Source organism: Pangasianodon hypophthalmus, chromosome 4, assembly GCF_027358585.1.
Source record: "Pangasianodon hypophthalmus isolate fPanHyp1 chromosome 4, fPanHyp1.pri, whole genome shotgun sequence".
NCBI lineage: Eukaryota > Metazoa > Chordata > Actinopteri > Siluriformes > Pangasiidae > Pangasianodon > Pangasianodon hypophthalmus.
Window position 1 is genome coordinate 13907759 of NC_069713.1, and position 15273 is coordinate 13923031.

Here is a 15273-nt window from a genome sequence, read left to right on the forward strand (position 1 = left end):
TATTTACTTTAAAAAAAAAAAAAAAGATAATAAGCTTAGTAGATGTGGAGTCTGCCCTTCGGGAAGACAATATGATATATAAAACAATGTGCAGATATACAATGTATGCAGAACAGTCACCTTTTAAACTGACTAGAGAGTGGCTTTTTTTTTTTTTTAGAAAATTCCAATCCCAGGTAAACCCATTGACTCAGTGAAAACCTATGGGCACCCCACTTTAGTTTAACATTGGAAACAGTCAACCCCACCCCCCACCCCTTTGATTGTTCTTGCTCTAGCACCACCCGCAGAGAACCTACGCACTCTAAACCCAAATGAGTCATTTTGGATTAGTAGTGCACACATGAGCTAACCAGAGGAAGGAAGGATGAGGAGGAGAAGCATTTTAGGTTCAGAGATAAAGAGGCATGACTTAAAACTTGACCTTGGCCCTTGATAGTTTGCATAAAACATGTTATCCTTGGATCCTTGTTTTCTACTGAAAAAAAATATACATTACTTTATTTGCTGAAGTATGTTATTAATACCATTTCAGAAAATTCTTGCATGGAAATTTTTTGATTCTCATAAAAACACAATGATCACACACACACAATAACCACAGACACTATATTTCCAATTAAAAGAAATTAATTTAGTTTTAATTTATATAAAATAAGTCTTGTCTTTGTCCAGCAAAAGAACTTTAGATTTGACAAACTCAATAATATCTTCATCCACAGCATCAACCTTTACATTTATTCTGTCTGGCTTATTTGAGTCCTTGGCCTGCTTGGACTCCTAGACTATCAACACCATCAACAAAATATACGTTTCCTTCAATCAAAATTATAGTTCCTACCAAATCCAGGATTCAAGACAGCATTTATAGTAATAGTAGAGTTACTAAATAAATAGGCTCCAGGCCTTTTTAGATTAGTAGGGCAAAAGAATTGTTAGTGCGTAAGTAACTAGAAAATTACATGTTTAGGCTGTCATTCTCACATGCACTAAGTATGAGAACATGACAGCCACTGATTTACTGAGATACAGCCAACCAAAAATTGTTCTCTTACTCAAAAAGAAAAAGAAAACAAACGAGTCTATACCAAATATGAATCCAAATATGACTAATTCCCATAAGCATAGCTTTTCCTACTTGCATAGACGTTCTTCCACTTCACAGACAAAATGATACAATTTCACATTATCTCAATCAAACTCTCTTTCTTTATCCTTCTCAAACATACACATCGCTTCATCACACTTTTCCTTTCCATCAATTCGCTTTTCAAGATCTCACCCATTTTTTAAAAAAATGATATTCATTTCTTACCCAACTTTACTTGTACTTCTTTGTTATGCATCTAAACTCCTAACACACCCCTCCACAAACCATTTACATTGCTTTAGGAATTAGTATCTACTGAAATGAAATATTACTCATAGTTATGTTACTCCAAGAGACAGCTGTAGATAACTGGAAGTTTACTGTTGATTAACAGTAATATTAATTTAATAATTTTTTGAGAGATGTATCAGAAACTAATATTTCTATCATTTTTGTTCTTTTTTTAAAATGTGCTGTCCCTGTCTTTTTCCAAATATATATATATTTAAAAACCAAGTGAGAAAGAGAACGCTGAGCCAGGCAAATAAATAATAAAGTAGAAAAGCATGATAATTAATAAAAGTCAGCACGTCTAGTGCAGGAGAACAGCATTTCTGGAAGGTGTTTGTCTGTTCTGATGTATATATGCTTTCCAGGAATGCAACACTCCACCTCATTTTGTAAAACAAGCATAAAAGCCTAGTAGTAGTTTCCATGCCTTTCTCTTCATATGGAGCAATTTTGTAAGCCTTTGCCAATATCAGAAGTTACAGAGTGCTAACCTGGGAATTATGTGAGTATAATAAACTTAATTGGAATACTAGAAGAGATTATATCAGACCCTAAACCTTTCCAGGGTACAACAGGACATTGTAAAACGGGTGAGTATTGTATTAGATCCTTCAGGAGGCCTGCAGTATGGCTGGTCCAGGCTGGTATGGGTCGGCCAGGACTTTATAGCGGATCTTGGTGTTGGTAACAGCGCCATGCTTCTGCCTCAGATGTAGCCTCAGCTGGCTCTTATGACGGAAACGCAGATCACACTTCTCACACTGGCACAGATGGAGGGAAGGAAACAATGGAGAAATAATGACAATAGATTTATTATGTTATTATATTTTTACTTCCTTGGTAACCTCATACAATACAGCTGATAATTTTACAAATAGTGCAACATATTTTGCTTTAAATATGACTCTGTGAGTTAGGTAATACTCACGCTGTATGGTTTCTCCCCTGTATGAATGCGCAGGTGGCTCTTCAGCGTCTGCAGGTGACGGAAACGTGTTCCACAGGTGTGACATGGGTACGGCTTCTCCCCAGTGTGGATCAGAACATGGGCACGCAGGTGAGCCACCTACACAAACACACACAACTGTAAATGATCTGGGTACATACTGTATGCATAGTACAAGTTTTAAAAAGAATCTCTATGGCTTTGTGCTTGAGTTCTCTCTCGTGTACTGTTTCTGTATGTACATCATTGTAATTGACGTCCATAATGATTTAATAATGAAGCATAATACATACAAAAAAGGTTTAATAATAGTTGTTTATATAATGCATTATTTGAGTATTTAAACTTCATTGGAATACTAGAAGATATTATACCTTGCCCTAAAACTTGCCAGGGTACAATAGGATATTGTGAATATGTCCATCATATATGTACATCATGGTAATTAATTTCCATAATGCTATATCACAAATAGCACACTGACCTGCCCACTGTAGCACACTTACTTCAGTCAAAGCTTGGCAATTAAGTAAAACCAGTACCAGTATAAATATTATCATATATGCATATGTATATTACTGTTTTAGTGATATTGGGACAGGGAAGTGATAAAATTACAGATTAAACTTATTTGAAACTTATTTAAACCACTGTGTTGCAGACGAGTCTTGTTCATCACCTGGACAAATCGAGCACCACAGGTGTCACAGCGATACGGCTTCTCTCCTGAGTGAATGCGGGAGTGGGTCTTCAAATTGGCCGGACGATTAAACTGCGCCCCACACACATTACAGCGATATGGCTTTTCTCCTATAGAAACATACAGGAGAGGCAGTACAGCTTAAGTGAAATACTTGAGAGTTTATATGTGAAAATGTGACAATTATCTTCTGCAAGTTACTCTGGATAAAGGCATCTGCTAAATGCCATATATGTAAATGTACAAGTAAAAGTGTCTTTATAATATTGTATTAATTGAGCTTGTCTGGGAAGTAACCACCTTACCTGAGCAGATAGGCTTTGTGCTCCCTTGATTTCCTGAATAACAAATCACTGGGGAGTGATTCTCAAGCTTGACTGGAAGCTTCCCAAAAGGATGGGCATTCTGTTTGGTGCCATCTAACACAGGGGGACATGGGCGCTGATACAGAGAGCAGAGGTCTAGGAGCAAAGATAGGTCCCAGAAATTGTTATTTTTAAACATGAACCATATATAATCAATACACCCATGACAAAATCCTTTTAAGTTTCAGTTTAGCAAGCATTAATTTTTTTTTTTTTAAAAATTGAAATAAAGACTATCCTGACCTCTGTTATCCCGGGCAACAGCTGCTGGTGGTCCCTTGTATGTGTCTGCTGTGTGTGGTGAGAGTCCATGGTAGGCTGTGAAGGGCGTTTGTCTGAAGAAAAAACAAATTTGGTTTGTCAAATATATATTTTCTCTTTTGGATCTTATTAATATATTATTATGAGCAATAACATAGAATCTTATGGGATTTATTTTTCAATTATTAAATATTCCATATGGGACTCTAACATTACATCTATTAAAGATGACTGTAATATGTATAAATATGAATAGATGTGTTGTGAATTCCATCACTTAATTGAACCTACATATCATTCAGCCCATGTCCAGCAGTTGACCATGCCTCATCGGACAGTTTGGGTGTTACGTCTGCCCTATCACTAGAGGAGGAGTGGTCAAAAGTGTGCGGCTCCTCCCCTGGACCTTCCTCTTTAATGGGTGTAGCACAGAGAGGGTTCAAGACAATATATTTGTATTTCTTCCAGTTACAGGCCTTAGGGTCAGGGGTAGGTCTGGATTCAGAACGTGGCTGTAAAGAAATCACACACACACACACACACACACACACACACACACATATTATCATTCCATAGCTAATGCTATGCCTATACCTTCCCATAGCTTCAGTACACAAAAAACATTTAGCCCTTTTACTCTTTGAATATAAAATTATCCATTATACTATAGAAAATATTTGGCTAAATATATGAGCTAGACACAGTTACATGGCCACATATAAACCCTCACACACAATGTCAACATACCTTTAGTTTAGGGGAAACACTACAACCACTGGACTCAGCCGGTGAGTTAGGCTGACCTCTGGACTGACAGGGACTGCCTGGAGATGGAGTGTTTGGAGATAGGGCTGATGATTCAGAGCTGGGAGCAGGACTTTGCCATGTCACTGGCTCTACTGAGGACGAGCTCTCTCCAGGAACCCTACACAGGAGCCAACAGTATGTGTTGATAAGTATAATATACCAAATGTGAATTTCAGCTACAGGATGTTATTATTGGTTGTTCACATAGTTCATCCATTTCACTTGCTATCTCCCCCTTTCTCCCTCTCTCACCTGGCTCGGGCAGGGCGGGGCTCCTCCATGTCCACTGCAGGTCTAGAAGGGGAAGAGGAAAAAGAGGGATGGGCTGGGGGTGATCTGCCACCAGGGCTCACTGTGAAACTCACATGGGTGTTTCTGGATGCCAGGTCCACCAGAGGAGGGCTTACACAGACTTTTTCACTGCAAAGGACAGAATGGTTTAGCTTTCCATAGTCTACAGCAAACACAGCATAACTCAGACATGAGAATACCACGGTGTTATCTATATGTGGCAGTGATATGCACTCCAGTGTTTTATGCATCACTAAATACATACATATATGCTGCAAGCCGAACCATTATTAAGTACAATTAAGTATTGTTAAACGTATTATTTTTTGTATACTGTTCTGAGCAACTGTAAGCTCTCTGCACCTAGCTCCAAGTCTCACCTCTTCTGTAAAAAAGCTCGGCAGGTGTCAGCAACATGCTCCATCTGCAGGTAGGTGGCAGCGGCGAGCACACCAGGAGCAGTGCCAGGGCTGAGAGGAAGGCGGGAGGTGTACATGAAGTCCAGCAGCAATGCCACACTACCCGCATCTAGCCCCTCTGGCAGAGACAGGGAAACCCCTCTTTCTCCCACAGCACTAGTCTTGTGGCGGGAGAACAAGGAATAGAAGAAGCCACTGAGAGGAAAGAGACACAAGGCAATAAGACAAAAAATCATCATAGGTAAAAAAAGACACAAAGTGCACTTGAGCATTGAAAAGCTTGAAAAAAAGAGCATGGAGGAAAATCAGTAGAAATAAACAAGCCTGGATTACAGGATTTGAGATTCAAGTATATCAAATAAACTAAAAAGCAAAAAAGAAAGAGAAATACATTCAGAAAGTTGCCTACACAGATTTCCTTCAAAAAACATAATAAACTTGGGGAGAAAATGATGATGGAAATATGCTCAGATATAAATGGCCTCAGGAGAGTAAAGAATGACATGATCATCTTCAAACAATAAGGCGTTTTGCTGAAAACAGGATCAGCAGAGGAAGGAGGGTGGGAAAGGGAAGAAAGATGGGAGGGAGGATGAGAGAAAGCAAATGGCCTGTGTGTCCTGGCAATGCCTGCAAACTGACCTGCATGCTATGAGCACTGCACAGTGGGCGTGCAGCCTGGCACTGCCCACCAGAAGTGTGGCATCAGTCAGGATGTTGCGATGCCGTAACTCATTTAAATTGAGCAGAACATCATTGGAGTGGCGTGTAAACTCCTTAACATATCCCTGCACCTCCACCACCAAGTCACGTCTGGTGGATCCCTGATAATCCTCCATAGCCAGCTGCAATTTGCTCATTGTCTAATAGAGGAAAAAAAGTATAGAATGTCAATTTACAACAGGCTGATTATACAGTTATGCACATTTCCAGAGAATAAATAAACTTGACTTTCTTACCCTGTATTAGAAATGGTCAGAAGACAAAGTTCTGGATGGATCTGTTTGGGGAGACCAGCTCCCTACTCGTACCTGCAAATAGAGAGACGATTCATTGAATCTTAAATCAGTGCATTCCCTAATCCAGGTAACTCTAACAACTTAAATGGAGCTCTTTAATACAACAATTTTAAAAAGTGCAATTGAACTCTGTTATATATAATGAACATGAGATTGATACATAACTGATGACTGACAATTTCAGCAAGTCAATCACTCATTAAAAGCTTAGAAAACCCCATGGTTTTCATAGAAAAAACAAACAAACTGTAAAGCATATCATGAAATAAACCAATACTGAAGAATTATGCAGGATTCAGTACCACTAGACAGTCTGGCATTCATTCTGAAAGCAGCAATGACTCTCCACACCTGAAGGGCCCTTAAAACCTTTCATGAAGCTTCATGTAAAAGCACGAAATTATCCTTTCAATAAAAAAGTTGCAATTCTCAACATTCTTTGTAAGGAGTGTTTTGGATTCAAAAGACACTCATGGAACTACACAAATCCAAGATATTAAAAAATGGAATTTTTTTTTTTAAAAATACATTAATCGTAAACTCACCCCGACCAGCAGGGACGAGAACAAACACCACCGTGTCTTTGTGACCCCTCTCTACCACTGCCAATCCAAACCACACACAGACTTCTGTGCTCTCTTCTCAGATGTTTATTACAACTGGCCAGGGCAACTGGAGGGAGGAGATCCTTTATAATGTAATGCAGGAAGTTCCATGCGGCTGGGCTGCTCATTTCCTGTGTTGGTAGAAGGCATTCTATTTACACTGACCTGGGAACAGCTTCCCAAACCTTACATGCTGATTTTAAACCATGACAATAGAGTCACTAAAACTGGTCTCAAATCAGGGCAAAAACGTAATACCTTTCTGGATCTTTGTTTCCCTTTCCCCAGGCAGCCCACGCATGCAGTGGAAGAGCCACAGGAAAAGAAACCAGACCCCAACGTGCATCAGGTATTTATAGTTGTTTATTGGAGCCTTTTCTGTTTTACCTGCCTCTAGTGTAAAGTGATGGCAGGAAAGGGGGTTGTCTGTTTTGGATCTGTAGCCTACCTGTTTATTTGTGTGGGTGGCTTTATGCAGAAAATGTGTTAGAGCGCGTGAGCGGCTAAACAGCAGGGTGTATGAGTGCGTGCCTGTGTGCTTGTGCGTGGGCACACATGCATTGTCAGTAGGTCACAAGGTCCAATAACACTGTCCAGGAGTTCACTTAACCAAAGCAAACCTCCACAGCCCTGTTTGACTCCCTCCAGGACACAGGAACTGGAGCAAAAAGACCAAAATATTTTTATAGACTCCTCAATTCCTCAATCTGCCCTACAATTCAAACACAGTATTATGATAGATATATGGACCAGTAAACCAATATCATATTGTTTGAACAGTTATTAACAAAATAACATTAACAAAGTAAGTAACACTTGTATTCATTTATATTTAAAAAAATAAACCAAATAAGCCAAATAATCAACACCCGCATAAACCAATGTTTATCCCATCCATGATTAAAATTAACGTTTGTGGCAGTTAACTAGCAAAATTCACAGCTGACACTGAAGTAAGTTCCTAAATTTACATGTAGAGACCAGAGTTCAATAAGTCTAGAAGCATGTTGTAATTTAATTGTTGCTAAATTATGTGCACTTAGCCATGGAATGAGTAAACATTAGGATTTACATTTACGGCATTTGGCAGATGCCCTTTATCCAGAGCAACTTACATTTATCTAATTTATACAACTGAGCAGTTGAGGGTTAAGGGCCTTGCTCAAGGGCCCAGCAGTGGCAGTGGTGCTGGGATTTGAAATCTCAACCTTCCGATCAGGAGTCCAATGTCTTAACCACTGAGCTACCACTTCCCTGAATGTATGGGATGTATTTAGTTAACATTTAAAGAAACAACTTACTGTTTTACTTTGGTAATTTATTAAAGCTACAGTTGATGCCAAAAATTCACATACACCTAGGCTAAAGATGGCATATTTCATTTCACCATACTTTTCTTTTGGCAAATCAATTAGGGTATCTACTTTGTTCACATCAGAGGTAATTTTAAAACAATCAGTTAGAGACAGATTTATTTCAGCTTTAATTTACTATCTTAGAATTCCAGTGGGTCAAAGATTTACATACACCAAGTTGACTGTCTCTTTAAAAGGTTTGGACAATTCCAGAAATTGATATAATGACATTTAGAAGCTTCTGATTGGCCAATTGTCATAATTAAGACGTAAGTGGGAGTCCACCTGTGGCTCTATTTAAGGGCTAGTGCCTTTTTTCCCTTGATACCATGCGAAAATCCAAGCAACTCAGCCATGGCCTCAAAAAAAAATTGTGGACCTCCACAAGTCTGGTTCCACCTTAGGAGCAATTTCCAAACCTCTACAGGTATCACAAGTGTCTGTACAAACAATTGTATGCAAATATAAAAATATTTTTTTATATTTTGGATATAGCCTTTGGAGCAGTGTTCTCTGGTCACATTAAACAAAACAAACAAAAAAATAACTGTTTGACCATAATGATCAGCACTATGTATGGAGGAAAAGGGTCAGGCTTTTAATCCAAAGAACACCATCCCAACGTTGAACCAATGGGGTGGCAGGATCATATGGGGTGTTTTCTAGAAAAAGAGACTGGTGCTTTTCAGAAAATAGATCGCATTATTAGGGAAGGAGGATTATCTAGAAATACTGAAGCAACACCTCAAAACATCAGCCTGAAACATAAAATGTGGTCGCAACTTGGGTCATCGAGCAAGACAATGATCTTAAGCATACCTCCAAAGTTGTAACAAAATGGCCTAAAGAAAGCAAAGTGAAAGTGTTGGAGTGGTCATCACAAAGTCCTGACCTGGCAATGCCATCAAATACTAACAAAGTATATGTACAATTTTGACCCACTGAAAATTTGATATAGTAAATAAAACCTGACATAAATCTGTCACTTAGCTATTTTCAAAATGACATCATATGGAAATAGTAGATAGTAGTAGTAGAAAGTAGATACCCTAACTGACTTAACACAGGAAATGTACTGTATGGTAACTTTTGGCCTCAACTGTAAGTGTAACCTTTGCTAATGTTAATTAATGCAGCACATATTGTTAGTCAAGGGAACCTTAATGTAAAGTGTTACCCAGATATTCAGGTAAGAAATATTAGTAAGATACTGTTTATTAGTGTGCTCAGTGGAATATCAGACAAAACTCCATAGACATAGATGACTGTGGGTAATGCAACAGACAAACAAATAAATATCCCAAACCTAAAAAACCTAAAAAAACCTAAAAAAAACTGTTTAATTCATCAAATTATTTTACCTTAATCCTGTGCATTTCTTATGTATTGTGCCACCAAAAAACTATTCAGTCAGGGTGGTTAAATGTGGAACACTTGGCCTGTTGCACATGAAGCCTGTAAACACACCTTTCTCAGCACTGTTGACTAAAACTGACTAAAACCGGAAACAGCAAATCACAATATTGCTTCAAATGGTACATAGTGACACCTGGATGAATTTAACCAATAATGTGATTTTAGGATTTATCACATTATTGCAGAGTGCATGACTGCTATGCATTTTCAGTCATGTCTGAAAGATTATATCATTTGAAATGATCTTTCGTCTTTACTAAAAAATCTTTTAAAAAAAAACAAACAATAGAGTTTCAACATTGATCCAGGACTAATGCTGTTTAAAACATCACAGATAATATTCTGAAATTCACACTGGCTGATGCTAGATTCTTGTTCTTTGATCCGGGTCCTGCCCTCAGACTAGAAAATCCTGTGCAAAATTGCTGCCAGGTCAGTGGGTGAAGCAAGATTACACACCCTGCTCAGACTGCTGACACGAGCTGTCGGCCCTATCAGTCTAGCTTCCTGTGACTTTGTGAATTTTTGAGTGTGTATGTGTGCTTCATGGCCCTTGTTATGGGCATAGTGAGGAAGGAAACGGGAGAGTGAAAAAAAAAATGATACGGGGTAATACCCTTCTCTCACAACTGAAAAACAACACCTAGAGAAATGCAGCACACAGATGTACAGGAACCATGGAACACCCTCTCCACCCCCTACAACCTCCACATCTCCTCGATGCTTCCTGTGAGCAACATACACACACACACACTCACACTGAGCCAGGCATGAAACGCCTGCACAGGACATCCGTCAATAAGGTTCAGCGGAGAATGAGAATGGGGATATGGGGCCCACTTAGGTCTCCAATAGGTTGAAAACAAATGGGAAGTTACCTCATCTTGAACATACTACATAGTTCATGGAGAGGTTCTGGCACACAGAGACTGCTGGCACATTTTCAGTTACACATAACATTATAAGACAGATATGGTCATATATCCTTTATTGTAGATCTTATGACTGATGGGATTGCGTGTTTTATTCAAGAATTTTCCATGGTCAGCAGCCAGCAAAGCCTGCGTCTTTACAATATTGTATATGGATTCTATTGTACATTAGTACATTACTAGTTCAGTTCTGAAACTAACTACACTACAGAATTTCTGAATATTCTGTATATTCTTTGTCGTTATGCCCTTACCACTTGAGAAAAGCACTGAAATCCCTGTCATGTGCCTTGTGAGCTCAACTCTTTATTGTTGAGATGTATGGCCACATGGCAGAAATACAATCACACAGCACTTTATTAGGAACACTATACTAATACTGGGTAGGGCCTCCCTTTGCTCTCAAAACAGCCACAATTCTTTGTAGCACGAATTCCATAATATATTGGAATCATTCCTCTGAGATTCTAGTCCATGTTGATATGATTGCATCACACAATTCTTGCAGATTTTTCAAATGCACTTTCATGCTGCAAATCTCCCATTCTACCACATCCCAAAGGTGTTCTATTGGATTCAGATCCAGTGAATGGGAAGGCCACTGAAGAACATTGAACACATTCTCATGTTCGTGAAACCAGTTTGAGACGACCTTTGCTTTGTGACATGAAGCATTATCATGCTTGAAGTAGCCATTAGAAGATAGGTAAATGGTGGCAATGAAGAGATGCACATGGTCAGCAACAATACTCAAACAGGCTGTGGCATTCAAGCAATGATTGATTGGTATTAACGGGCCAAAAGTGTGCCAAGAAAACATTCCCCACACCGTTACGCCACCTCCACCAGCCTGAACTGCTGACACGAGGCAGGTTGGGTCAATGGATTCATGCTGTTGGCACCAAATTCTGACTCTGCCATCTGTGTGCCTCAGCACTAATCAAGATTCATCAGACCAGGCTATGTTTTTCCAGTCTTCAACTGTCCAGTTTTGGTGAGTGTGTGCCCACTGCAGCCTCAGCTTTCTGTTCTTGGCTGACAGAAGTGGAACCTTGGTCTTCTGCTGTTGTAGCCCATCTGCCTCAAGGTTCGATATGTTGTGCATTCTGAGATGCTTTGCTGCTCACCACAATTGTACAGAGTGGTTATCTGAGTTACTGCCTTTATCTGAGTTACTGCCTTTCTGTCAGCCCGAACCAGTATGGCCATTCTCCGCCGAACTCAAAAATGCGTTTCTGTCCGCAGAACTGTAGACTGTTTTTTCTTAATTGCACAGGTCTGAGTAAACTCTTTGGCTGATTAGATAATTGCATGAATGTGTGGTGTATAGGTATTCATTATAAAGTGTTCAGTGAGTATAAGTGGTTTGTGCACTACTGTGGGCATGTTAATCTCACATTGTTGCTGATGATGTACAATATGGGCAATATCCTAGAGCAGAAACTACTAATTTCTCTGACCTCTAGTTTTCCTTCTGCTTTTTCTGCAACAGAAGGCTTAGTTGCCACTAGTGAAGATGTGCTTGTTTTATAACCGATAAAATTCACTTAAAATATGGTGAAATTGAAATGCAAGTCAACAGTAAATTCTTACCAACAAGAAAACAAATGTGTAATTTTGAGACTTATGATTTGACTAAACATACAGTCAATACACTAACGTGTCGGAAGTATCTTTTGGATTGGGGTGTAAAGTGCATTTCTGTCTTTGTGTTCATGTTTGTTTTGATGGAGCCCAGAATCAATTGTGTATTTTGTGTGAGAGGGAGACTGAAAAAAGAGAGAAAGAAAACAACAGAAGAAGAAAAACTAAGGAGATGTGGGTCTAGGCGACTTCCAGGCATTGTGCGAATAACGGAAGAGAGGGGGTGGCCGAGGAAAAGTGAGAACATTACTGAAGGAGGTTCACCAATTAGCGGAAACCGCACAGTCTGTCTGACTGGCAGCAGCACCACTTTTAATCCAGAGCTCTCTGTTGCACCTAGTGTCTCATAGCACCCTCTTACTCCCTGGGTGGGGTAAATCTATCTACTGTGTGTAATTCTGCTGCAGGTCTATAACTGTTTATGAACCTTATTCACTATGAAGCACTAAAATGTTACTAATCAGTTCCTCATGTTTTACATATGTAGTTTAAACCTAGTCTTAGATTAAAAATGAAGACAATTACTTGACTCTTTTGTGGCTGTGCAATATAGTGTAAGTCTAGATGGGGTCTATTGGTTAAAAATGTTTCATTGCTGTGCAGTCAGTTCTCAGTCCAATAGTCCAATATAATGTGCACTATTAAATAAAAAATGTGAATGCAGTTATATTTTGGCTGAATAACTGACCACTGCAAAGCCCTGATTAAAAAATATTTATTTACATTTATATTGCTTGTCTAAACACCAAAACATGCACCAATCCAATAATCCTAGCAAACAGAAATGCAAGTAACAAACCACAAATGTATAGGAAAAGGTTCATTTTTAAATTTATTTTATAGATCATTTTATATTATGGCAAAATACCACTATTGCAGCTGTTAAAACAATAACTGCAGCCATGATAAACTGCTTCTTCCTGTTGAAGCTGTTGTGGACATATAAGGACATATGCAAGAGCTATCCGGTAGGGCTGAAGTGGAGAGGGGGGTTTGTTTGTCCTCTTTAGGAAGGTGACAGGAGGCAGAAACATGGGAAAAAACTTGTCAAGAAAAACAATAAAGACAAAATACTGAAAATGAGCTTCCTTTGAAGTGGAGTGGAATGTAGGAGAAGTGTGTGTGTGCATTTTGTTTTTATATCTTGGTAGGGATCACATGTCCCCAGAAGGAAAACTGATTTTTAACAACTGCAGCTTTTATCAAAAAAAAAAAAAGAAAGAAAGAAAAAAAAGAGCCAAAAGGTGTCCTTTTGGTTACTGAAGTAAAAGTTATGGTTAGATTTAAGTGAAGGCATGCTATTTATTAGCTGTATTATTAATTGTGTCAATGGAAAATCAATCACAAGGATAGTAAGACAAGCATGTGTGTGTGTGTGTGTGTGCGTGTGTGTCATAAGCGTGAATAATACACTATTCATTGGCTCTCTAGTCTCTCAGAATGGTGGAAGAGTGTTGGAAAGTGAAAAAGGCCATGTGGAATCCCATGAATCAACCAAGAGTGACAACAACCCCAAGGTCATGGGAAAACTAGGGAAAGGGGGGTTTAGATGTGGTTACCATCATAAGCTGTAAACTCCATAATGAACTCACTAATCAATTTAAAAGCATTTTACATTTTCTTCCTAATAATAATATTTCATATACAGTATATATTTGTAATCAACTTAGTGTTGTTAATGGAAGCTAATGTCACACACCTTTTAACAATAAATGAAGCTGAAGAGAAATCAGTGCTAACAGCAGTACCCTATTCACACTCAACAGTCACAGAAAGAGAGGGCAGTGTCCGATTGAGCCTGAGACATTACCTCAGGTCTACAGTAAATGAAGACCCAATGGTCCAAAGACATTTAAATAAGAAAACAAATAAATAAATAAGTGTCTCTATCATATACATAAATCTTTTGTATTAAAGGATGTATTTATTGTGTCCCAAAAGCAAGTGCACTTGTTTGGTGAGGCAGTTACTGTAAGGTGCTGTAAGCTTAGGTTTGTCATACATTTGACATTAGACAGTGTTAGTATCAACCGAATATACTGTATATTGTGTGCCTAATTAGAGTGATCCAGTTAAGCCTCTTCCAGATACGCCGATCAGCCATAACATTAAAACCACCTGCCTAATATAGGTCCCCCTTGTGCTGCCAGAACAGCTCTGATCTGTCGAGGCATGGACTCCACAAGTCCTCTGAAGGTGTGCTGTGGTATCTGGCAACAAGAAATTAGCAGCAGCTCCTTTAAGTCCTGTAAGTTGCGAGGTGGGGCCGCCATGGAACGGACTTGTCTGTCCAGCACGTCCCACAGATCGGATTGAGATTTGGGGAATATGGAGGCCAAGTCAACACCAGGAACTCTGTCATTTTCCTCAAACCATTCCTGAACAATTTTTGCAGTGTGGCAGGGTGCATTATCCTGCTGAAAGAGGTCACTGTCATTAGGGAACACCATTGCCATGAAGGGGTGTACTTGGTCTGCAACAATGTTTAGGTAGGTGGTACATGTCAAAATAACATCCACATGAATGCCAGGACCCGAGGTTTCCCATCAGAACATTGCCCAGAGCATCACACTGCCTCCGCCGGCTTGCCTTCTTCCTACAGTGCATCCTGGTGCCAGCTCTTCCCCAGGTACCAGGCCACCTTCTTCCATTGCCGCATGGTCCAGTTCTGATGCTGACATGCCTATTGTAGGCGCTGTCGGTGGTGGACAGGGGTCAGCATGAGCACTCTGTCTGTGGCTACGCAGCCCCATATGCAGCAAGCTGTGATGCACCGTATGTTCTGACACCTTTCTATCACAGCCAGCATTAACTTTTGATTAATAGACAGGCTAGCATTCGCTCCCCCTGAGCATCACTGAGCCTTGGGTGCCCAGGACCCTGTTGCCGGTTCACCAGTTGTCCTTCCTTAGACCACTTTTAGTAGCTATTAACCACTGCATACTGCATACACCCCACAAGACTGCATACACCAAGTCATCTAGCCATCACAATTTGGCCCTTGTCAAAGTCACTCAGATCCTTACGCTTGCCCATTTTTCCTGCCTTCAACACATCAACATCGAGAACTGACAGTTCACTTGCTGCCTAATATATCCCACCCCTTGATAGGTTCCATTTTAACGAGATAAT

At 39.5% G+C, this 15273-nt stretch overlaps 1 protein-coding gene across 1 annotated transcript; it reads right to left on the reverse strand.

Moving 5' to 3' along the window:
• Positions 1-612: 612 nt before the first annotated feature.
• On the reverse strand, positions 613-6873 carry bcl6b (BCL6B transcription repressor). The gene is made up of 12 exons (XM_026936247.3): positions 6735-6873; positions 6130-6201; positions 5813-6033; positions 5132-5365; positions 4713-4880; positions 4401-4578; positions 3945-4165; positions 3636-3727; positions 3333-3488; positions 3007-3137; positions 2310-2447; positions 613-2142 (listed from the first exon to the last, which is right to left on the reverse strand). The coding sequence occupies exons 3-12, from the start codon at positions 6028-6030 to the stop codon at positions 1993-1995; spliced, it is 1686 nt and encodes a 561-aa protein (XP_026792048.2). The 5' UTR covers positions 6031-6033; positions 6130-6201; positions 6735-6873; the 3' UTR covers positions 613-1992.
• Positions 6874-15273: the final 8400 nt, after the last annotated feature.

Excerpts from the sequence above, each read along its gene's own strand:
- bcl6b (XM_026936247.3), bottom strand. The coding sequence starts at position 6,030 with ATGAGCAAATTGCAGCTGGCTATGGAGGATTATCAGGGATCCACCAGA. Across the intron at positions 4,579-4,712 it reads CCCCGCCCTGCCCGAGCCAG|GGTTCCTGGAGAGAGCTCGT; the intron begins GTGAGAGAGGGA and ends GCTCCTGTGTAG. Across the intron at positions 2,143-2,309 it reads CAGGGGAGAAACCATACAGC|TGTGAGAAGTGTGATCTGCG; the intron begins GTGAGTATTACC and ends CATCTGTGCCAG.